At 49.0% G+C, this 24,269-nt stretch overlaps 1 protein-coding gene across 4 annotated transcripts in view; it reads right to left on the reverse strand.

Moving 5' to 3' along the window:
* The window catches only part of NXN (nucleoredoxin), a 168,878-nt gene that overhangs the window by 84,667 nt on the left and 59,942 nt on the right, over nucleotides 1-24,269 (reverse strand). The window contains exon 1 of one of the 4 annotated variants that reach the window (XM_064378164.1): nucleotides 22,741-22,831. The exons of the other annotated variants lie outside the window; for them this stretch is intronic. Coding sequence (XP_064234234.1) covers nucleotides 22,741-22,755 — 15 coding nt within the window. The 5' untranslated portion in view covers nucleotides 22,756-22,831. Of the gene's footprint in view, nucleotides 1-22,740; nucleotides 22,832-24,269 lie in introns of those variants that run through there. 4 annotated transcript variants of the gene reach the window in all.

Consider the following 24,269-nt stretch of genomic DNA (forward strand, 5'->3'; position numbering starts at 1 on the left):
CCGAGGTGGGCAATCACCTGAGGTCGGGAGTTTGAGACCAGCCTGAGCAACATAGTGCAGCTCCGCCTCTACTAAAAGATAAAAATAAAACTTATCTGTGTGGCGTGCCGTGCACCTGGAGTCCTAGCTACTTGGGAGGCTGAGGTGGGAGGATCCCTTGAACCCAGAGGTTCGAGGTGACAGTGAGGTATGACTGCACCACTGCACTCCAGCCTGGTGACAGAGCAAGACTCCATCTCAAAATAATAATAATAATAGTGCAAAAAAACAACAGAGATTTGGGAAACTACGGACGATGACTGTAGGGCATGGTCAGCAAGAAGCAGAGAAAACCAGGGCTGGCAAAAGCGTGTGAGGGAAGCGTGTCTGGCGCTGTCCAGGGGAAGGGCGACATGCTGGACACAGATGTCAGTTGAGCTGGGCACAGGCTGACTGGGTCCTCCGCCATTCCCTCCTCATCCACCAACTCTCTAGAACACCTTCTGGACCCTTGTTTCCTTCTCTAGTCACCTGGCAGGGAAGTGGAGCCTGCTGAATGGGGAACCCACATGTTCAGGTACCAGAACGGAGGGTGGGGGACGGCCCCTGGGGAATTAATACACAGCCGGAGCTGAAGACTGATCCCACGTGTCTCAACAGCTCTGGACGTCCTGATAAAACATGTTTCTAGAACGTTAACAGCTCTGAAGCATCCTTACTCCAATCACCAATCCAGAACCTAGGAAGCCAAAGAAAGTCTGGGTTTTCACTCAAACACTTAGCTGAGGACTCGGAAGAATGAGGTGCGTGTGAAAGGAAGGAAGAATCTGGCCTGGGGCGTCTGTGGCAAGAAGCGGGACATCTAAGACCAAGCAGTGCTGAGTCAGGCCTCCTGGGTGTAATGAAACGGTGTGAGAGAGAGGGGCCCAGGAAAGGGTCTTGGTCAGGCTCACGTGTCCCATAATGATCAGCCAAGGTTTGGATGGAGACTAACAAGGCTTAAGACTTCCAGGTCTGGGTTATTTTGTTTTTTAAAGAGATAGGGTCTCACTAAGTGGCCCAGGCTGGACTTGAACTCCTGTACTCAAGCAATCCCCCACTTTGGCCTCATGAGTAGCCAGGATTACAAACGCACACCATCACGCTAGTTTCTAATTTTCCGTAGGCATGGGTGGGGTCTCACTATGTTGCCCAGGCTGGTCTCAAACTCCTGGGCTCAAGCGATCTGCCTGCCTCGGCCTCCCAAAGCACTAGGATGACAGGCAGAGGCCACAGTGCCTAGCCAGGTATTTTTATTTTTTTACTTTTTATTTTTTTGAGACCACTCTTGTGGCCCAGGGTGGATGGAGTGCAATGGTGCAACCTCGGCTCACTGCAACCTCCGCCTACCAGGTTGAAGGGATTCTACTACCTCGGCCTCCCAAGTGGCAGGAATTACAGGCACCTGCCACCATGCCCGGCTAATTTTTTTATTTTTAGTAGAGACAGGGTTTCGCCATATTGGCCAGGCTTGTCTCGAACTCCAGACCTCAGGTGATCTGCCTGCCTCGGCCTCCCAAAGTGCTGGGAGTACAGGCGTAAGCCACACCTCCCGCCATTTTATTTTATTTTTGAGACAGAGTCTCACTCTGTCGCCCAGGCTGGAGTGCAGCTGCATGATCTTAGTTCACTGCAGCCTGTCTCCCGGGTTCAAGCGATTCTCATGCCTCAACTGCCCTAGTAGCTGCAGCTACAAGTGTGCACCATCATGTCCAGTCAATTTTTGTATTTTTAGTAGAAACGGGGTTTCTCCATGTTGGCCAGGCTGGTCTCAAACTCCTGGCTTCAAATGATGCACCTATCTTGGTCTCCCAAAGTGGTAAAATTATAGGCATGGGCCACCACACCCAGCCTACTTTTTTTTTTTTTTTTTTGAGACAGAGTCTTGCTCTGTCGCCAGGCTAGAGGGCAGTGGTGCAATCTTGGCTCACTGCAACCTCCACCTCCCGGGTTCAAGCAATTCTCCTGCCTCAGCCTCCCAAGTAGCTGGGACTACAGGCGTACACCACCACGCCCAGCTAATTTTTGTATTTTTAGTAGAGACGGGGTTTCACCGCGTTGGCCAGGCTGGTCTCGATCTCTTGACCTCGTGATCTGCCCGCCTCGGCCTCCCAAAGTGCTGGGATTACAGGAGCCACCACGCCCGGCCTCAGTCTTTTATCCAGAGGGAGCTCCATAAATCCACGCTAGTTGACAGGCCAGGACCCTCCCAGGGGACTGGCCGGAGGGATGAAGGTTTGGAGGTGCAGCGGGAGGGTACGTGGACACAGCACAGTGACGAGCCCATGTCTGATTTCGTGGGCGTGACTGGGAAGCCGCCACCCATATGCTCTTGCCGCCAAAGTCAAGGGTCCCTTCTCCTGCACCACGTACTCGGAGATTTTCCAAATCCCAGGCATCTTCAGTCCTGCACTCCCGCCACTAAAACCCCACGGCTTTCTCCTTCCAAGTGACGAGGCCAAGAAAAGAATCCATTTTATTTGTCAGAACTTGCCATAAGGTAAACAAACACAAAGAAAGCATGCGCCAGCCAGTTAAACAGGAATGCGGGCTCCTGGCAGCGCATGACCCAGTTTTCCGTTCACTCCGAGTCAGTGAACCACCTCCGCCAGCTGGCCCCTGTGGCCTGAGGGGAAAAGAGAGAAAGGCTTTCCACCACCCTCCTCCTAGGAAACAAGCCGAATTCCTCTTTACCCAGTTCCTGCTTAGTGGGAAAGAAGAATAAGAGTGGAAGGGACATGGGCTTCAGCGTCACCGAGGCCCGAGTTTAAATCCTCGGTCCCATTACAACCACCAGCTGTGAAGTTCAAAGCGTGTACACTGCACCTCTCCAGGCCTCAGCTCCCTCATCCGTAAAACAGAGACGTCTGTGGCTGCCACGCAGGTCAGGGTTCGGAAAGCGTGCCAGGCACAGCACACGCTCAGCAAGCGTTTCCTTCTCCCCAGCTTGGGTTCATATCACGGGGTGCGGGTATGTACCAGGTACAGAGAGGGACAGAAGGTGGGTTTAGCAGCTTCTAATGCAATAAAAAGGAAACTCTGTGTCTTACAGCAGGATCAAGTTCCACAGATTAGTTTTAATTTATAATTTCTACTTCTTTGTTTGAGACAGGGTCTCGCTCTGCTGCTCAGGCAGGAGGGCAGCAGCACGATCACACCTCACTGCAGCCTGGACCTGCTGGGCTCAAGCCATCCTCCTGCCTCAGCCTCCTGAGTAGCTGGGACTACAGGCATGCATCACCATTCCTGGCTAATTTTTGCAGTTATTTTGTAGACATGGGGTCTCGTTGTGTTGCCCAGTCTGGCAAAGAAACCCTGGGCTCAGGTGATCTGCCCACCTTGGCCTCCCAAAGTCCTGGGATTGTGAGCATGAGCCACCACACCCGGCCTCAGAAAGGGTTTTTGACTTCAAGGAAACAAGGGTGCTCTTTGGTCTTCAGACAACTGCGATTATCAATCACAGCAAATAATAAATAAATAAAAATACAGCTGGCGTGTGAGATGACGCTCTAAATGCCTTGGAACTCACACAAAGATTGACGGAGGCCAGGTGTGGTGGCTCAGGCCTGGCCTCTCCAGGATTCATCAACAGAATGCTTGCTTCCAGTTAATGAGATTTATGAGGCAGTGAGGTCTTTGGGACTCAAGCTAGAAAGTAATCCCAGCACTCTGGGAGGCCAGGGCGAGTGCACTGCCTGAGGTTGGGAGTTCAAGACCAGCCTGGCCAACATGGGGAAACCCTGCCTGCACTACAAATACAAAAATGAGCTAGGCATGGTGGCGGGTGCCTGTAATCGCAGCTACCCAGGAGGCTGAGGCAGGAGAATCGCTTGAACCTGGGAGGCGAAGGTTGCAGTGAGCTGAGATCGTGCCATTGCACTCCTGCCTGGGCAACGGAGCGAGATTCTTTCTCCAAAAATAAAAAATAAAAAATAAAAAAATAAAACCCAGAAAGAAAGAAACACAGACAGATGAATTCTTGGGTATTGCAGAATGCAAGATGAGGCTGGACCCCCAGGTTTCCAGTTGAAGGCTGTGGGTATTTCAGAGCCCAGTGAAAATCAAGGCACTGCCGTGATTTCGCTCCACTCCCGCAACCTGCCACAGATCAGGGCCCCGACTCACAGAGTGCACACAGCCAGTGCACCATCTCCCCCTCTAGGATGAAGAAAGACGTCCAAAACCCAAGATCCAAACTTAGGAAGAAACTGAATTCAAAACAACAGAAGTCCACACCTCCTGCGCACAGGACTGTAATTAAACAGTGTCAAGCATGCCAGCGTGAGCTCAGTGTCTGCACCTACTCATTATGAAGTAAACTTGATTAAGAACAAATCCCGCCTAAGAACAGAAAAACACCCAGCAACTCTCACGCACATCAAATGCTGTTCTCCATTATCCTTTCCCTCTGAACCTCGCAGAGTACCAGCAGGTGGGAGGTAATTAAAGTTTGAATAAAACTCGCTTTATGTGCCTCTGTTGGACACTTTGGTTCTGCAAAGCTTTCCCTCTTCAGCCCAAAAATGCACCTGCAAAAAAAGAGTTTTTTGAAAAGAACATTTTTCTGGTTACATCTGGGGCTTTATGACTTCAGACAGATAAGCGTGGAGGAGGTAATTTATGAAAAGAAATATTTCTCTGTCCATATTTACGTTCTGTAAGGGAAGGAGACTGGCTTTTGGATTCTCCTCCCACGCCTGTCAGGGGAATATACTCTTTGCTCCTAGCTGATGAGATTTATGGGACAATGAGGTCTTTGGGACTGATGCTACAGCACCTGCTTCACAAATACGGCCCCTCCATTTGCAAAGTGCTGCCTTAGGACATGCGGATTTTCCCCTTACAAATCTCTCTATCCATCCCTCCCTCTATCCATCCATCTCTCCCTCCATCCATCCATCCATCTAGCCATCCATCCATCTACCTAGTTATCCATCCATCTATCCATCCATCACCTATTCATCCATCCATCCAACCACCCATCCCTCCATCCATCCATTCATCCATCTATCCATGCACCTATTCATCCACCCATCCATCAATTTATCCATCTACCTGTTCATCTATCCATCCATCTATCCATCCCTCTATCCATCTATCCATCCATCCATCCATCCAACCATCCATCCATCCATCCAACCATCCACGCATCCATCCATTTATCCATCCATCTATCCATCCACCTATCCATCCATCCATCCATTTATCCATCCATCTATTTATCTATCCACCTATTCATCCATCTATCTATCCATCCATTTATCCATCCATCCATCCCTCCATCTATCCATCCACCTATTCATCCATCCCTCCATCCCTCCATCTCTCTCACTCTGCTTCCCAGGCTGTCATGCAGTGGCGTGATCACAGCTCACTGCAGCCTTGACTTCCCGAGCTCAAGCAATCCTCCTCAGCTTCCAGGGTAGCTGGGACCACAGCTGTGTGCCACCATGCCCAGCTAATTTTTAAATTTTTTGTAGAAATGAGGTCACATTATATTGCTGAGGCTGGTCTCGAACTCCTGAGCTTAAGTGATCCTCCCACCTTGGCCTCCAGAGTGTTGGGGTTACAGGTGTGAGCCACTGCGCCTGGCCTAAATCTCTCATTTTCTAAGCAGTCACCTTGTGGGTTTCCATCCCATTCATACACACTCAACATCCATCTATGTGTTTTCCGGTATGAAAAACGCTACCCTTTTCTTCTTAGTTTTTCATTGATTGGGTCCCAATCAATGAAAAATACAGCTTTGGCATCACAAAAGCTAACCAGAGTACACTGAGGATTTCAACTTGTGAAGATGCTGTGTCTAAAAAAAGACAAGGGCAGCGGTCTTCCTTTTCAGAAAAGTGAACCGAGGCAGCAAGAGACTGTGATGCTTCGACACGGGACCTCCGCCCAAGCCGTGGGCTTCTGGTTCTCTCATAGACGCATCAGACGCTGCACTTAACAGGAGCGTAACCTAAGCTAACCCCACCACGCACAACCTGACAATTCTAATCAGGGGCGTTTTAACTGGATTCGGACGTTGGGGTTTGAATTTGAGAAGGTGAGAGTTTCAGGAACGTGTGGAGTGATAACGGCTGGAATGCTGCCTCTGTCTCAGCTGACCCTCTCCTCGGGTCATCCAAACCCACCTGCTGCCTCTCTTCCGTCACTGCACAGCCAGGCCACCCCCACCCGAACACCAGGTTCTGGAGGTGACCTGCCCAGCACTGGTGCCTCACCAGCTCCATCCTCACCCGGAAGGCACTCAGGGCTGTGCCTGGCCAGCATCTGTGTAGCAGTGTGTCAGAGTCTCAGCACCGCTGACGCTTTGCTGGGGGGGTGGGGTGGGGAGGGTTGTTCTGCACATTGAAGAATGTTCATCGGCATCCCAGGAAATGCCAGGAATCCCCACTCAGTGACCACGGAAAATGGTGCCAGAAGCCCCAGAGACTCTGAGAGCAGCGAAGCGATTCTGTCTGACCCTGTCGTGGGGGTGCATGTCGTTCATTATGCATTTGTCAAAACCAGCAGAGTGTCCAACACAAACAGTGACCCCGAGGTGAGCTGTGAACTTCGGTTCATCAGCATGTATCCTCAGCTGTAACCCGCGTAGCACACGAATGCAAATGGTAACGACAGCAGGAGTCGCTGGAGGGCAAGGCAGGGGCACACGGGGACTCGGCACTTTCTGCTCAATTTTCCTGAAAACCTAACTGTTCTATGAAACACAGTCTATCAATTAAAGATTAAAGGTTTCCAGGCATTTGCCTAGGTCCCTAAAGGCACAGGCAAAACTGTTCCACTTGGCTTATGCAGAGAGAACAACCTGCCCACGCAGGTCACATTCCACGCAGGCCACGTTCCACGCAGGCCACATCCCTCACAGGCCACGTCCCTCACAGGGCAAAGCTCTGCTTACTTTCAGAGTCAGTCAGGGCAGTTTCCTGAGGCATTTCTGGAGGGAGGGTGGAAAAGGTTGTAGAAAGTCCTCTAGGGGAGGCAGCATGGAACTCAGTCTCAGGAAACCCCAGAGAGAGGCTGGACAGACAGACCTACACCTCCCGTCCCGGCTTAAAGGCAGCACTGTGGTCACTGTGTTCAGTCTGGTAAGAACGCCCTCCTTGGTTTTCACATCTTCAAAAATTATCCCCATAGCTCAGTAGCCTGAGATAAGATGTAGAAGAAAGGCTTAGCCTTTGAAGAAGCCAGAGGAGACATCCGAATGTCCCAACCCGGGGGTTCTGCCAGGGCCGCCTTTGCAGCTCTGCCACTGAGTGTCTGCTGAGACTGGCGGAGACACGACGGAGGCGCCCCAGGAATACGGGTGGCCCCCAGCTCTGCACATACCGGCTGCTAAAATACCCACTTCCATCTGAATGCGTCACTGAGATGTGACTGTGTCAGGCTGAACTCCATGTGGCTTTAGTCATTTGCACGGATGAAATGTGGGCACATCTAGGTCCCCGCTGGCTTCCTTCCCCATTTCCCTGCAATCCTGGCTCTCCCTTGTCCCGGCGGCCTGACTGCCTTTCTCTCTCATCTCTTCCTTTCACCCTTTCCCTTTTTTTCTTGATTTTTTGGAGACTAAGTCTCGCTCTGTCGCCAGGCAGTAGTGCAATGACACAATCTCGGCTCACTGCAACCTCCACCTCCTGGGTTCAAGTGATTCTCCTGCCTCAGCCTCCTTAGTAGCTGGGATTACAGACAGCCACCACCACGCCTTGCTAATTTTTGTATTTTTAGTGGAGACAGGGTTTCACCATATTGGTCAGGCTGGTCTGGAACTCCTGACCTCAAGTGATCCACCCACCTCGGCCTCCCAAAGTGCTGGGATTACAGGCGTGAGGCACTGCGCCCGGCCTCCCCTTCCCTTTATAGTTCCTGTTCTCTAATGGAGACAGGTAAAAGAGGGTACCCAAAGAAGCAGGAAACTGAGAGACAGTCATACCTGAACTCTCACGGGGACTGCTGCTACGAGCTAGGTATGCGACACACGGAATTCAGTGACCTTCTAACATGCCACAGTAACACTCTCCCGCTTAAAAAGACCTCTCCTTTCCCAACATCATCAATTCTTCTCAACATCTTCCAAGGTGAATCTTATAGTAATGTGGGCTTTACAGCTTGTTGATGGACTGGGGCAGTGGCTTCGGGGGGCTGAGGTGGGGGGACTGTTTGATCCAATGTAAGCATTGTAATCCCAGCGCTTCAGGAGGCTGAGGTGGGGAGGACTGTTTGAGGTCAAGAGTTCAAGACCAGTCTGGGCAACACATCAAGACTCCATCTCTACAAAAAAATTCAGTAGGCCAGGCATGGTGGCCCGTGCCTGTAGTCCTAAGTACTTGGGAGGCTGAGGTGGATTACTCGAGCATGGGAGTTTTTGTTTTTGTAACTCAAGCATGGGAGTTTGAGCTTACGGTGAGCTATGATCACGCCACTGCACTCTAGCCAGGGTAACAAAGCAAGACTCTATGTCTAAAAAACAAGAAGAAAAAGAAAAAGTGAAGTGTTGGTGTAGTTCTCGGTGTTCGTGGGAGGATTAAGCTGGCTCACGACAACACAGCACTTAACAATGCCTCACGCGCCGCACACACTCACCCGACCTTTTTAACTATTGTCTTTATTTGCATTTCAACTTTGCTTTAAACTAAAATATAAACATTCACTAACTATCCAGTTCTCCTGCTGCTCATCTCACTATCCCCAGCCCAAGGAAGTTTCTGTGGAATTGACATATGACATGTGCGCTTACAGAGAGCTGTTTCTGGGACTAGAACCTCCTCATCTAGTTCAAAGCTTCCTTAGATTCTCCACCAAGAGACACTTGAACCTCTCCCGATCTCTAAGACAGTATCGTGGACCACACCGCCCTGGCCACTCAGCAAACTCGCCTATTTCTCAGTTCCTGCATATCACACAGAATATTCTATTCCCTTTTGTCCCAAGTCAGCCCCTCACGTGCCTGTTTACATGACGCCTCTCCTAGGAAAGTCCGTGCAGCAGATGCACGCGGGCTTTGCAATGGAAGCTCCGGCTGCTGACAATACCATGGCTGCCACACGCGTGCGAGCGTCCGCGACAGCCAGGGACTGGCAACCCAGGGCTGCCGTGCCCAGGAAAATTATTTCCTATGGGAGACAAAGAGCAGGAAGCCCGAGCCAGGCTCTCGGGAGTGCCAGCGCTGTGTCCTTGGAGACGGACCCTTCAATGCCCCAGATGGGAAAGGCAGCTTGGCGAGAATCAAAATGACTGCAGAGATGCGTGGCTTTTTCCCGACGTCACAGAAACAAAGCCACCGGGGGCTGCCCAGCACCGATTACAGGACAATCAATTAGCAAGATGGATCTCATGATGAGCAGAAAACACACAGAAAACTCAATTTCTTCTGGAACGCATTCTCTAGGGCGGGTGCATCCTTATCCCATCAGTCAGATGTCAAAAGGCAATTGCTCAAATTGAATGAGGGAAGGAAAACGCCGGGCAGCCTCATGGCCTTCCTGCAGGTCCCCCTGTGATAGAAAGGAAATTGAGAGATTACAGACAGCAGAGCCTGTTCGCCTCACGATGCCCAGTCCCATGGGGATCAGCAGAGACATCTTCACTGTGGCGTGCTCGGCAACGCTGGCTTCAATGAGTTCCTGCTCCAGCATTTTCTTTTTCTTTTTCTTTTTTTGAGATGGAGTCTCGTCCTGTCGCCCAGGCTGGAGTGCAGTGGCACAATCTCAGCTCACTGCAACCTCCGTTTCCCGGGCTCAAGCCGTTCTCCTGCCTCAGCCTCCCGAGTAGCTGGGATTACAGGCACGCACCAGGCGAGCATCAGGATCTTCCCTGGGTGGGAAGCGAAGGTGGTGAGTTTATAAACAAGCAAAATAAATCTGCTGGTTCAAGGAGAAGAGGGATGAATGGTACTGGTTTTTTCACATTCTTACCAGTGGGATTGGGCCTCCTTTAGCACCTCATTAGCCAAAAAAACACTCAAAAGCTAATGCCTACAGACGAGACGGCCAAAAAACATGTCCTTTCTTTTCTCTTCATGGAAAGAGTTTTCTGATATTTAAAAGCTCAGGATTATTCTGCAGAGATGTTAAGAATGACCCAATCTGCCGGGCTAGAAGCATCTGCAGGGAGGCAGGGGAGTTTTGAGAGAAAAGCGTGGACTTTATGAAAAGACAGATCAGGATTCTTCTCCTCCTTCTTTTTCTGGACAGAGTTTAGAGTTTTTGGTTCAGCCTGGAGTGCAATGGCACGATCTCGGCTCACTGCAAACTCCACCTCCCGGGTTCAAGTGATTCCCCGACCTCGCCTCCCGAGTAGCTGGGACTACACGCGCCCGTCACCATGCCCAGCTAATTTTATATTTTTAGTAGAGACTGGCTTTCTCCATGTTGGCCAGGCTGGTCTCGAACTCCTGACCTCAGGCCTCCCAAAGTGCTGGGATTACAGGCATGAGCCGCTGTGCCCGGCCAGCTAGATCTGCGTTCTAATTTGCATCCGCTAAACCCTCTAAGCCTTGACGTCACCATCGGCAGCACGCAGGGACTTGTCGGGGGATGATTTCTACGTGAAACGAAGTAACAATATCTGGCGCAGGAGCGGACACTGAATCAACACCAGCTCCTCTGCTTTCCACAGTTGATTCCAGGGAAGAACCTTGGCCGGGAAGCAGCACACCTGGTGCAGCTCAGCTCTGCCTGGACTCAGGTGACTCTGACGCTTCAACTGCCCTGAGCTCTGCTTCCTGGTCAGGAAAATGAAGAGCACAGCATCGACCTCCAACAGCTGCCATAGGGTTCGAGGACACCTCCGACGGTGAATGAAAACAAAGCACGTTAGCTGAACCCTAAATCTAAATCGATGGCATTTTGTCCTACAAACCCTTAGCCTGAAAGTCTCCCCTTCAGCTTGCTGGTTCGTTTTTGTTTTTTTGTTTTTTTTGAGACGGAGTCTCACTCTATCCCCTAGGCTTGAGTGCGGTGGCGAGATCTTAGCTCATGGCAACCTCCGCCTCCTGGGTTTAAGCAATTCTGCTTCAGCCTCCCGAGTAGCTGGGATTACGGACACGTGCCACCACGCCTGGCTAATTTTTGTATTTTTAGTAGAAACGGGGTTTTGCCATGTTGGCCAGGCTGGTCTTGAACTCCTGACCTGAGATGATCCACCTGCCTCAGCCCTGGCCTCTTGAACTGCCAGGATTACAGGCGTTGAGCCACAGCCCCAGGTCTCAGCTTGCTGATTAAACACGGTCTCATGCAGTTCCATCCTCCTGTGAGCCGGACAGCGACACAGTCATCTCCCAAAAATACCCCGGGTGTTTGTCCCAGTTGGTGAGTCAGGACTGAACCTGAAACCAGGGACAGCGTTGCTACTGCCAAGGCACTTCTCCCCAGTTTTCTTCTTCGCTGCTCCCCCTGCACGCAGGAGAAATGCCCACAGTCTGTTCCAGACACACATCAACGTTCACTCTGGCATTCTTAGCGAGCCTTCAGGTAACAGAAAAAATGCTTAACCTCCAGGGTCAGCCTCTGAGCTCTGTGAGGCTGATCCTTCAAGCAGAAGACACGAGAAGGTCTTTCTGAACCTGAAAATCACAGTGAAGGTCCTTGGGACATCCACATCGAAGCAGATACAGATTTATTAATTTATTAGGAAGAACGCAGTGGAGAAAAAAGATGGCAGAAGAAAAGATGCTGCCCCGCTGGGCGGTCCTGGCCTCCCCCTCCCCCTCCCCCAAAGGGCAAGCTCAGGAAGCTATTTAAAGGCAGCTGTCACTCAGGGCCAAGGCCACTGCCTTCCAGACCTGTTCTCTTCCCTCCAAACCTGTTTACGAAGGAGAACTGCGGAAAAGAGGGGACAGTCACACCCCTCATTCTATCCATCACCCTGGCGCCCCCGATATTTTAACACAACGAGTAACCGCAATGACAACAATAAAAGCAGCTAACAAAATAAAAACCAAAAAGAAAAAAAACTGAAAAGCAGCTAACAATTATGAAGTGCGCACCTCTAAATTCTGCTAAAGCTTTTTTGTTTTTGCTTTCACTGCAACCTCCACCACCCGTGTTCAAGCGATTCTCCTGCCTCGGCCTCCCATGTAGCTAAGATTACAGGCACCCACCACCACACCCGGTCTTTGTTTTTTGATCTATGCATTTTTTTTTGAGACAGGGTCTCGCTCTGTCACCCAGGCTGGAGCACGGTGGCGTGATCACAGCTCACGGCTACCTCCGCCTCCCAGGCTCAAGCAGATTCTCCCACCTCAGCCTCCTGTGCAGCTGGGATTACAGGCGTGCGCCACTATGCCCGGCTAATTTTTCAATTTTTTGTAGAGACAGTTTTTGCCTGTGGGCCAGGCTGGTCTCAAACTCCTGGGCTCCAGTGATCCTGCCTCAGCCTCCCAAAGTGCTGGGATTACAGGTATGAGCCAGCACACCCTGCCTCTGCTATGAGCTTTATACACACTGGCTTACTTAGGACCCATGACAACTCTTTAAGGTATTTTTATCCCCACTTTCCAGATGGACCACTGAGGTTTCGAGAGGCTAAGGAACCTGCCTGAAATCATACAACCCACTAAGTTTTATCACCACAGCCAAAGCAGCTGACGTCTGCCTTAATCCAGGGCAGACCAACTCCCTCCCGGGGTGACCCCCTCCAAGGCCACCCTCACCCCACACTGACGTGTTCCCAAGACAATTCGTGTTCCCTTCTTTGCGGCAAAAAGTCACCAGTCTGTGGGCAAGGAGGAGTTAAGGCTGATCTGTAGACTCAGAACACCAAGTTTTCTCAGTTTTGTGGGCTGAGGTCAGGCTTATAGCAGTAACTTTAATGTAAATTTTTTTGGATGTGATTCATGTGGAATTCCTGCCAAGAATTTTAATAATGAGACTGAGTTAGACCCAACGCCGTCTGCGCACCCCTCGGTTACTCCGCAGTCCCAGCAAGGCCTGGGGAAGGGCTGACCCGGCTGGAATGGGACAGCTCTCCAGTTCTAAGCAGGGCTCACTGTGAAGAACGGGGCCTGCGGGCCACACAGGATCTCAGCCTCCCAGCCGACCGACTTGCCCTAGTTTTATGGGACCCCAGAGCCACTAAGGACAAAAGGAAGGGAGCACACATTGGAAAAAGCTGATAGAGGAAGAGCCTCTCCCAGCCGTCTCCCTCCCAAGGGCTGTGGAGTCTTTCCCTCTGATGTGCTGATTTTCAGCCTTTTTCCCCACCTCGGACCCAACACGCTCCCGTCAGGAACAGGAATGTATCCACATTGCAGTGTTTTTTATGGGGAGGGGAAGAGTCCACATCTTTACTCCTGACTCTTAGAGAAGCAGAATCTGTAAAGGGGGGGTCACGAAGAGTCTGCAAGATCCATTTCCCAGGCTGGTCGCGGTGGCTCACGCCTGTAATCCCAGCACTTTGAGAGGCCGAGGCGGGTGGATTACGAGGTCAAGAAATCGAGATCATCCTGGTCAACATGGTGAAACCCCGTCTCTACTAAAAATACAAAAAATTAGCTGGGCATGGTGGCATGTGCCTGTAGTCCCAGCTACTCGGGAGGTTGAGGTGGGAGAATTGCTTGAACCCGGGAGGCAGAGGTTGCGGTGAGCCGAGATCGTGCCGTTGCACTCCAGTCTAGGTAATAAGAGTGAAACTCTGTCTCCAAAAAAAAAAAAAAAAATCCATTTCCTGTCTTCCTCTCCTCTCCACACCCAAGTGTGCGTGGCACACACCTTCACACTCCCACATCCACAGCTCCACGGACCTAACACACAGTCCCCAAACATGCAGCCTGCCAGGAGTTAGGACTTACCTGGAAGCCTACGTCATTAAAATCACAGAAATTATATCAAAATTAGAAAACAGGCCAGGTGTGGTGCCTCACACCTGTAACCCCAGCACCTGAGAAGGCCAAACCGGGCAGTCTGCTGGAGCCCAAGAGTTTGAGACCAGCTGAGCAACACAGCAAGACTGTCTCCACAAATACACATGCATACATATACAAAAGCCGGGCATGGTAACGCACACCTACAGTTCCAGGTATTCAGGAGGTGGGAGGCCCCCTTGATCCTAGGAGTCAGAGGCTGCAGCGAGTGAGCTTCAAACGCACCACCGTTCTCCAGTCCAGGTGACAGAACCAGATCCTGTCGGTTAAAATTAAGTGAACTAAAGAATGTGTAAGTTTCTTAAAGCAGTCTTCAAATCAGCATGGGAAGTTAAAGGCAGCTTGCTCCCCGCAAACGGAGGCGTACTCTTACAGGCTAGAATGGTGGTAAAATATGAGCTACGTTACTGACACGAGACAGAAACTATGTTCTTGCAAACCATAGAAAATAGTTGTAGGGCAGTGCTGTTCAACAGAAATATAATGTGAGCTACATGTATCATTTTCAATTTCTTAACAGGAAAAGGTAAACGGGCTGGGCATAGTAGCTCACACCTGTAATCCCAGCACTTTGGGAGGCTGAGGCGGAAGGACTGCTTGAGCCCAGGAGTTTGAGACCAGCCTGGGCAACATAGTGAGATCCTATCTCTACAAAAATATTTAAAAATTAGCTGGGCATAGTGACATGTGCCTGTGGTCCCAGCTACTCTGGAGGCTGAGGTGGGAGGATCACCTGAGCCCAGGAGGCAGAGGTTTCAGTGAGCCATAATCGCGCCATTGCACTCCAGCCTGGGCTACAGAGTGAGACCCTGTCTTAAAAAAAAAAAAAAAAAAAAAAAAAGGTTAAAAGGTACAGGTGAAGTTAATCTTAATATATTTTAACCCAAAACATCTGAAATATCATTTTGACATATAATCAATATAAACAAATATTAATAAGATGTGTTACATTCTCTTTTTTTGAGACAAGAGTCTTGCTCTTATTGCCCAGGCTGGAGCGCAATGGCACAATCTCAGCTCACCGCAACCTCCGCCTCCTGGGTTCAAGTAGTTATCCTGTCTCAGCCTCCCAAATAGCTGGGATTACAGGCATGCGCCATCACGACTGGCTCACTTTGCATTTTTAGTAGAGACGGGTTTCTCCATGTTGGTCAGGCTGGTCTCAAACTCCTGACCTCAGGTGATCCGCCCGCCTCGGCCTCCCAAAGTGTCCAGATGTCTTACATTCTGTCCATCATACCTGGGTCTTGAGGGCAGGTGCACTTCACACGTTCAGTGCTTGCCTGATTCTCAGGTAGAAGCCAGTGGTGCCTCGGGACCATACAGCTCAGGGAAGTGGGACCGTACAGTTAAGAACAGTCCAGAGTTCTTATTCCTAAATTGTGTGTTTTTTTTTTTTTTTTTTTTTTTTTTTTTTTTTTTTGAGACGGAGTTTCACTCTTGTTACCCAGGCTGGAGTGCAATGGCGCGATCTCGGCTCACCGCAACCTCCGCCTCCTGGGTTCAGGCAATTCTCCTGCCTCAGCCTCCTGAGTAGCTGGGATTACAGGCATGCGCCACCATGCCCAGCTAATTTTTTGTATTTTTAGTAGAGACGGGGTTTCACCTTGTTGACCAGGATGGTCCCGATCTCTTGACTTCGTGATCCACCCGCCTCGGCCTCCCAAAGTGCTGGGATTACAGGCGTGAGCCACCGCGCCCGGCCAATTGTGTATTTTTGAATGACTGACCTGGAATTAATAAATACTATGTTTAAAAAAAAAATTTTTTTTTAATGTTTTCCATTCCCACCTGCCCATTTCCTACGTAAACAGCTCTGGGCAAGTGACGTTCCTGAGCTTGAGCTTCATAAAGTACAAATGAAGATAAAATGCCAACACAAGTTCCCCTCCAGGGCTGTCTCCAGGCTCATCAGGCATCAAGAAGCGTTTTAGGGTTTTGTGGTTTTTGTTTGGAGATAGAGTCACTCGTTGCCCAGGCTGGAGTGCAGTGGCATGATCTCAGCTCACTGCAACCTCTGCCTCCTGAGTTCAAGTGATTCTCCTGTCTCAGCCTCCCGAGTAGCTGGGACTACAGGTGCCCACCACCGCGCCCAGCCAACTTTTTGTATTTTATTTTTATTTTCAGTGGAAATGGAGTTTCACTATGTTGGCCAGGCTGGTCGAGAACTCCTGATCTCAGTGATCTACCCGCCTGGGCCTCCCAAAGTGCTGGGATTACAGGCGTGAGACACCGGATCCGCTGCGAAGTGTTTTGTATAGTGCTATGCAAATGTCAATCACCGCTATGACAGTTACTTTAAGAGACTAGCTCATCCCCAGACGCCAGCAGCATTCTTTTCTTTGGTCTATAAACATTTTGCATACACCTGTCCTTCCTTCCCAGAGGCATAAAAACAGTAAGAAACATACATCAACCATCCCCAGATCAGAAGCTGTAAACCTACTTTACAAGAAAAATCCCATCCCAATTTCCAAGTGATTTTTTTTTGGAGGCCTATCTCCGAGAGAATTAGGCTAGTAAAGAAAGATGGAGAATGACGTCCATCCCCACCCTAACAATCATGTTCCCTTTCCTGCAGCTCTGGCTCTTTAAGAGGTTTAGTGAATTATCTGAATTTAGGTGATGGTTTCCATCTGCAATATTTTAGGACTGCGAAGAGAACTGATGTCTCATTTTTTTTTTCTTTTTTAAACAGAGTCCCACTCAGTCACCCAGGTTGAGGTGCAGTGGTGTGATCTCAGCTCACTACAACCTCCACCTCCTGGGCTCAAGTGATCCTCCCATCCCAGCCTCCCAAGTAGCTGGGAGTAGCTGCGCCACCACACCCGGCTAATTTTTGTATTTTTAGTAGAGACCGGGTTTCACCATGTTGGCCAGGCTGGTCTTGAACTCCTGACCTCGGGTGATCTGCTCACCTCGGCCTCCCAAAGTGCTGACATTACAGGAGTAAGCCAACGTGCACAGCCTGTAATATGGAAATGTTTAGCAGGCAATTTAACCATGGATTGGTCCTTTTCTCAGATGTTGGATCAGTAGGGTCTCAAGTTGACATGGGCACATCTTCAGACACTGCAACTTCCATAAACGGTCACAAAATAGAATGGATGGTAGAAAAAAGGGGAGGTAGGTGGCCAGACACGGTGGCTCACGTCTGTAATCACAGCGCTTTGGGAGGCTGAGGCAGGTGGATCACTTAAGGTCAAGAGTTTGAGACCAGCCTGGTCAACATGGTGAAATCCCGTCTCTACTAAAAATACAAAAATTAACCAGGTGTGGTGGCGGGTGCCTGTAGTCCAAGCCACTTGGGAGGCTGAGGCAGGAGAATTGCTTGAACCTGGGAGGCAGAGGTTGCAGCAAGCTGATATTGTGCCACTGCACTCCAGCCTGGGTGACAGAGCGAGACTCTGTCTCGGAAATAAAAAAAAAAAAAGCCCATGTTCTACTTTTTTCACTGATTATGGTTAAATCCAAACAATGCCCCTCAGTGGTTCCAGAACATGTACAGAAGGCCCCTGGAGGGCGCGTCGGGGCTGTGACAAAGGTCCTTCGATCACATGAGCACCAACAACTGTCTTCAGACCCCAAATTCAAAACTACAAGTGCCATTAGGTGCAGAGGCCATGAAACCTTCTGATGTTAAAGAGACCCTCATGTTTTCAACCCTGAAAACCAAGACTAGCACTTTTAATAAATACACTCCCTGCCAGCGATCTGTCCTATTCAAAAGAGAAGAACATATCTCAAAATCTTCTTCTAAGTCACGGAATAATGAAGATTAAATGAGAAACACCTTTGGTTTTGTTTTGCACTTTTAATCTCATGAGGCACCACAAAATCTCAAATTACAAATGCTCATAAATTTAAACATCACACAACCACTGCTCGGCATGAAACAGAGATTTTATATTTATTCTTCAGTGGTACCAAATAGAGGAACAGTGTACCCTTAGAATAAAGTCTCAGAATAACATTTTGACAGACCTGCACTGATTAGAAAAACAGTAAAGCCACTGAAAACCTGGTCTGACATTTGACTGTTTACCAAAGACAGCATTTCTTGACTTCTGCTGCGGTTTTGCAAGGATGAAAAATGGAAGTTTGATGAGCTTGTGTTCCAAAGGAAAGGGATCTGGAAGAACTGGCCGGGCACGGTGGCTCACGCCTGTAATCCTAGCACTGTGGGAGGCCGAGGCGGGTGGATCACGAGGTCAGGAGATCGAGACCATGCTGGCCAACATGGTGAAACCCCATCTCTATTAAAAATACAAAAATTAGCCAGGTGTGGTGGCACGTGCCTGTAGTCCTAGCTACGCAGGAGGCTGAGGCAGGAGAATGGCTTGAACCTGGGAGGTGGAGGTTGCAGTGAGCTGAGATCGCACCACTGCACTCCAGCCTGGTGCCTGGTGATGGAGCAAGACTCTGTCTCAAAAAGAGAAAAAAAAAAAAGGACTACTGTGAGCGATGCCTCTGAAGCGGACTAGCGGGAACCAGCGAGCAATGGAGGATATATGTCTAAAACACGTGAGCCAGAGGCATCCCCTTTAATATCTCTATCTGCCCACTACGGCTCTTACAAAAGAATCATGAAATACATAAAGGCAGTTTATTTGCCAAGAGAACAATCTCAAATCTCCTGAAAGTTCCATCCAGTTCTGGGATGAAGCAACATGTCACACCTTCTAAATCAAATAACCTATGACTCAAATTCTATTCTTGGTCAGGCACGGTAGCTTATGCCTGTAATCCCAGCACTTTGGGAGGCTGAGGCAGGCGGATCACCTGAGGCCAGGAGTTCGAGACCAGGCTGACCAACATGGCGAAACCCTGTCTCTATTAAAAATACAAAAATGAGCCAAGGCATGGTGGCGGGTGCTGCAGTCCCAGCTGCTTGGGAGGATGAGGCAGGAGAATCGCTTGAACCCAGGAGGCAGAGGCTGTGGTGAGCTGAGATCATGTCACTGCACTCCAGCCTGGGCGACAAGAGCAAAACTCCAACTCAAAAAAAAAAAAAAAAGTTTTTATCTTTATAAGTGGCATAGACAGATGATAAAACGTTTTCCAAATGCTGTAGGATATACATTTTTTAAAGCTCCCTATGTATAAAACTGTCTGGAGGGATTTCTTTTCCATTTGTTTTTTAAAAGAATTTACCATCCGTTCCCAGTTAAAGTTCACTTGCTACAAATGCTCAGAACTGATGATGTTTTTTAAAAAACAACATACTTTCTACAGCCAGCATTACTGCTCCAATGAATTAATGCCAACAAATGTGGTCAGTCCCATTTCCAGATTCAAGTAACTGGACTCCTTGGAATGGTCAAGCCCGTCCCATCTGTCCTTGATTACTTAATTTGCAGTCATTTGTAACAGAATGACTTTTCCAAATCGAAAATGGAAGCACACCTGGGCCAGCTCATCTGGAAGCGGAACGAGCGACGTGGGCGCAGCTCACAGACTGTCCCACGCGGGGATTCCGACAGGCGGCAGAGAGCAGCCATTCCCTCCCCACGGGAAGGCTTGGGAAGGAAGGGCACTTCCCATTTTCTGGGAGACTCTGGTCTTTAACAGAGTTTCCTTCCTGCTCTGGCTTATCTTTTTTAGCTTTTTTTCAAAGTATTTTTTTGTTGATGAATCCATTCTGCCTTTTCTCTCAAAGGACTCCAAGTTCCCACAGTACACATGTATCCAATTTTATTGCTCTGCCTTTGATATATTGCTTTGTAACTGCTCAAGGCTTATTTCTGTGGACACTGCGCTGCTGTCTCCCACACTATAAGCTTCTTAACAAAAAAACCATGCCCTGCCTCCCGAGGATTTTTAACTATGACTGTATTAAATCTATAAACTAATTTTAAAGAAATCACACCTTTACAATATTTCATATTTCTAGCCAGGAACAGTCTGTTTCTTCATTAATGCAAATCCTTTTTTTTAAATGTCTAACCAAAGTTTTGTATTTTCTAACTATAAAAACAAAACATGCCCATGATAAATAATTTCTACATACAGCATTATTGCCTCAGTGAATTAATTAATCAGGTGATTCCCTCAGTTTCTTAGGTAGCTTCCAGAAAATATTCATGCATATACATTTTTTTTTCTTTTGAGACGGAGAACCTTGCTCTGTTGCCCAGGCTGGAGTGTAATGGTGCAATCTCACCTCAATGCAACCTCCACCTCCCAGGTTCAAATGTTCTCCTGCCTCAGCCTCCCGAGTAGCTGGGATTATAGGCATGCGCCACCACGCCTGGCTAATTTTGCATTTTTAGTAGAGACAGAGTTTCAGCATGTTGGCCAGGCTGGTCTCAAACTCCTGACCTCAGGTGATCCACCTGCCTCGGCCTCCCAAAGTGCTGGAATTACAGGCATGAACCACCACGCCTGGCTCATATACATATTTATATAAACATGAATATCATCCTCCCCCTATGCCCCATTTTTAAAAAGCTGGGCCTGTTATGAACTTATTACCTCTCAGCTGGCAAAAGAAAAATATTTAAGGGGCACAGATCCATTTTCCCAGATCAGGCAACAAAGGCTGAATATGAAGCCAAGAGACAAACTGATCGTGAGCACAGAAGCTAGATACAAGCACACTCTGCACAGCACAAACGAGAAGCCTTTAAACGGCTGGGCAGGATTCCATGGCATGGATATGCCACAATTTACCGACCAGTCTTCTACTCATAGACACTGTCACTTTTTTTTTTTTTTTTCCCCCTGAGATGGAGTCTCTCTCTGTTTGCCCAGGCTGGAGTGCAGTGGTGCGATCTCAGCTCACTGCAACCTCTGCTTCCCAGGTTCAAGCAATTCTCCCTCGTCAGCCTCCCAAGTAGATGGGATTACAGGCACACGCCACCACACCCGACTTATTTTTGTATTTTTAGTAGAGATGGGGTTTTACCACGTTGGCCAAGATGGTCTCAATCTCTTGACCTCAAAGTGATCTACCTGCCTCCGCCTCCAAAAGTGCTGGGATTGCAGGCGTGAGCCACCACGCCCAGCTGATACTGTCACATTTTAACTGCAAATATTGCTACAGTGAACATCTCTGTAGAGACATCTCTGTTTATATAGTCATCCCTCAGTATAGGCATGAGCCACTGCGCCCAGCCTCCAAATTGATTTTAAAAGCTCTTTATGCATTAAGAAAAAAAAGCAGGCCAGCACGTGGTGGCTCAAGCCTGTAATCCCAGCACTCTGGGAGACTGAGGCAGACAGATCATCTGAGGTCTGGAGTTCAAGACCAGCCTGGTCAACATAGGGAAACCCCATCACTACTAAAAATACAAAAATTAGTTGGATGTGGTGGCGGGCACCTGTAATTCCAGCCACTCGGGAGGCTGAGGCAGGAGAATCACTTGAACCCGGGAGGTGGAGGTTGCAGTGAGCTGAGATCACGAGGCTGCACTCAGTCTGGGTGACAGAGCAAGACAAGGAAGGGATAAAGGAAAGAAGAAAGAAAGAAAAGAAAAATAGCCCTTTTCTCTGTCATCTATGTTGGAAATAGCTTTTCTCAGTCTAGGGTTTATCATTTGATCTGGTATTTATCATCTGATTCTGGCATTTGGACCATACACAAGTTTTATATATTACAGTCCTCTTTTTTATAGTCACCAATAAAATCTAGATTAGTTTTCTGAACATAAATATATGCTGAGTTCCTATCAGGAGAAGTAAAATCGAACAGAAAAATGCATGAGTCACCAAAAATCCTTCCCCCGATTTCGTAAAAGCTGGAAAAGCAAACAGCTGTTCACCAAACCACCGCGGAACCCAAAGCACGAAACTCATCCAAAGGCACCCACACGTCCCGGGGCACATCCTATCCTCAAGCTGGAAAAGTCCGTTTGCTGTCAGTTTTCTGGAGTCCGGTAAACCCCTCTGCCTCTAGCAAGAGACGCGCTGGCTGAGCTGTTTCGATACAGAAGTGATTACAGAAGAAGATGCTGGCCCTGCCCCGCCGAGCAGAGATTCCTCAGCACAACAGGCTGAGAAAGCAGAGCTGGTCCATTTCCCAGAGACATAATGGCCCAACGGAGACCAAAGGAAAAGACAGGAGGCAGGTTCTCCAACCACCCGCTCGGCCCCAGGCAACGCCCACACCACAGATGTTCTCAGATGACTTTTCTCTCCCTGCACCTGCTCTTTCTTATCCTTGCAGTAGAAGGGCAGACAAAAATGAAGCAGAAAAAATTTTTTTAAACATTGCCCTTTTCAGCTACACTGGCATAAAGTCACTAACTTTACAGCAAGGACATTCATTGTAATGGCCTGTCCTCCCAAACTCAGGTAAGATTTTTATTTTTTTTATTTATTTATTTTTTTTTTAGACAGAGTCTTGCTCTGTCTTCCAGTCTGGAGTGAAACGGCGCGATCTCGGCTCACTGCAACCTCCACCTCCCGGGCTCAAGCGATTCTCCGGCCTCAGCCTCTCTAGTAGCTGGGATTACAGGCGCCCGCCACCACGCCCAGCTGATTTTATATTTTCAGTAGAGAAGGGGTTTCACCATGTTGGTCAGGCTGCTCCCGACCTTAGGTGATCCGCCCGCCTCAGCCTCCCAAAGAGCTGGGATTACAGGCTTGAGCCACCGCGCCCGGCCAGAGGCAGATTTTTTTTAAGTCGGGAAGTATGCAGTGAGACAGCAGAGAAAAGGTGAACGGCAAACAGGGATAGCACGCAGGATTCCCAGAGGAGACAGGCATATACACAGCTCGATAAACATTTACGAAGCGCTGCCTTCTGCTGAGCACTGAACCCGGTGGAGATTAAGATGAGAAACGAAGACCTGCTTCTTTAATTTGTGTAGCAGCAAGAGAACCACAAAAAGCAAAAAAAAAAAAGACTTGCTACTGACCTTGCAGGAGTTCATGGTCCACTGAGTGAGGTAATTAACTAAGCAAGCAATTTAACAGAGGGAGCACCAGGACGCAGGAAGCAGGACCGTGCTGGGTATGGGCAGGCAAACAAAGCTGTATTTGGGGAACCAGGACTTTCCGGAGGATCTGAAGATTAGCTAATGATCAACAGCGCGGGGAGAGGGAAGGCAGCAAGTGAGATGAGTTTTCCTCAAATACTAAATGGGGCGGGATAGCAGAAAGAAACTTGTATTGGAAAAATTTCATAGTTGAGGATTTTTTTTTTTTAGACGGAATCTCACTCTGTCACCCAGGCGGGAGTGCAATGGCGTGATCTGAGCTCACTGCAACCTCTACCTCCCTGGTTCAAGCAATTGTCTTGCCTCAGCCTCCTGAGTAGCTGGGGTTACAGGCACACGCCACCACACCCAGCTAATTTTTGTGTTTTCAGTAAAGACGGGGTTTCATCATGTTGGCCAGGATGGGATGGTCTTGATCTCCTGACCTTGTGATCCGCCTGCCTCGGCCTCCCAAAGTGCTGGATTACAGGCGTCAGCCACCGTACCAGGCCTAGCTGAAAATTTAGAGTTGAGAGTAAGTAGGATTATGATTAGGACCTTCAGAGTACAAAAAGACATAATTCTGGATGACCTCTAGGAATTCTTTCTTTTTGAGACAGAGTCTCACTCTGTCACCCAGGCTGGAGTGCAGTGTCAGGGTCTCAGCTCACTGCTACCTCTACCTTCGGGGTTCAAGCGATTCTCCTGCCTCAGCCTCCTGAGTAGCTGGGAATACAGGAGTGTGCCATCACACCCAGCTAATTTTTATATTTTTTGTCAAGACTTTTACCTTGTTTCCCAGACTGGTCTCAAACTCTTGGGCTCAAGTGATCCTGCCTCAGCCTCCCAAAGTGCTGGGATTACAGGCATAAGCCCCCATGCCTGGCCTCAAGGAAGTCATTTCTAAGAAAGGAATAAGTGGCCGGGTGTGGTGGCTCACGCCTGTAATCCCAACACTTTGGAAAGCTGAGGCTGGTGGATCACAAGGTCAGGAGCTCGAGACCATCCTGGCCAACATGGAGAAACCCAGTCTCTACTAAAAATACAAAAAATTAGCCAGGCATGGTGGCATATGCCTGTGTGTCAGCATGGAGAGGCCGGCATGGGGAGAGAGAAGTGTGTCCATTTAACTCCCAGTGAGGCAGCCGGCCTTACACCAGTCTCTACTAAAAATACAAAAAATTAGCCAGGCATGGTGGCATATGCCTGTGATCCCACCTACTCGGAGGCTGAGGTGGAGAATCGCTTGAACCCAGGAGGCAGAGGTTGCAGTGAGCCGAGATCGCACCACTGCACTCCAGCCCGGGCGACAGAGCAAGATTTCGTCTCAAAAAAGAAAAAAAAAGGAATAAAAGTGAAAAATGAATGAGTATACAGTGTAATGCTTCCCAGCTTTGGTGCAGGAGGAGAGAAAGTAAGTAACAAGGATACCCTAGGGCTGGAAACTTGGCACGGCAACAACCAGCAAG

This window comes from Aotus nancymaae, unplaced genomic scaffold (assembly GCF_030222135.1).
Source record: "Aotus nancymaae isolate 86718 unplaced genomic scaffold, 86718_ANA_hifiasm-v0.15.2.pri h1tg000018l, whole genome shotgun sequence".
NCBI classification, from domain to species: domain Eukaryota; kingdom Metazoa; phylum Chordata; class Mammalia; order Primates; family Aotidae; genus Aotus; species Aotus nancymaae.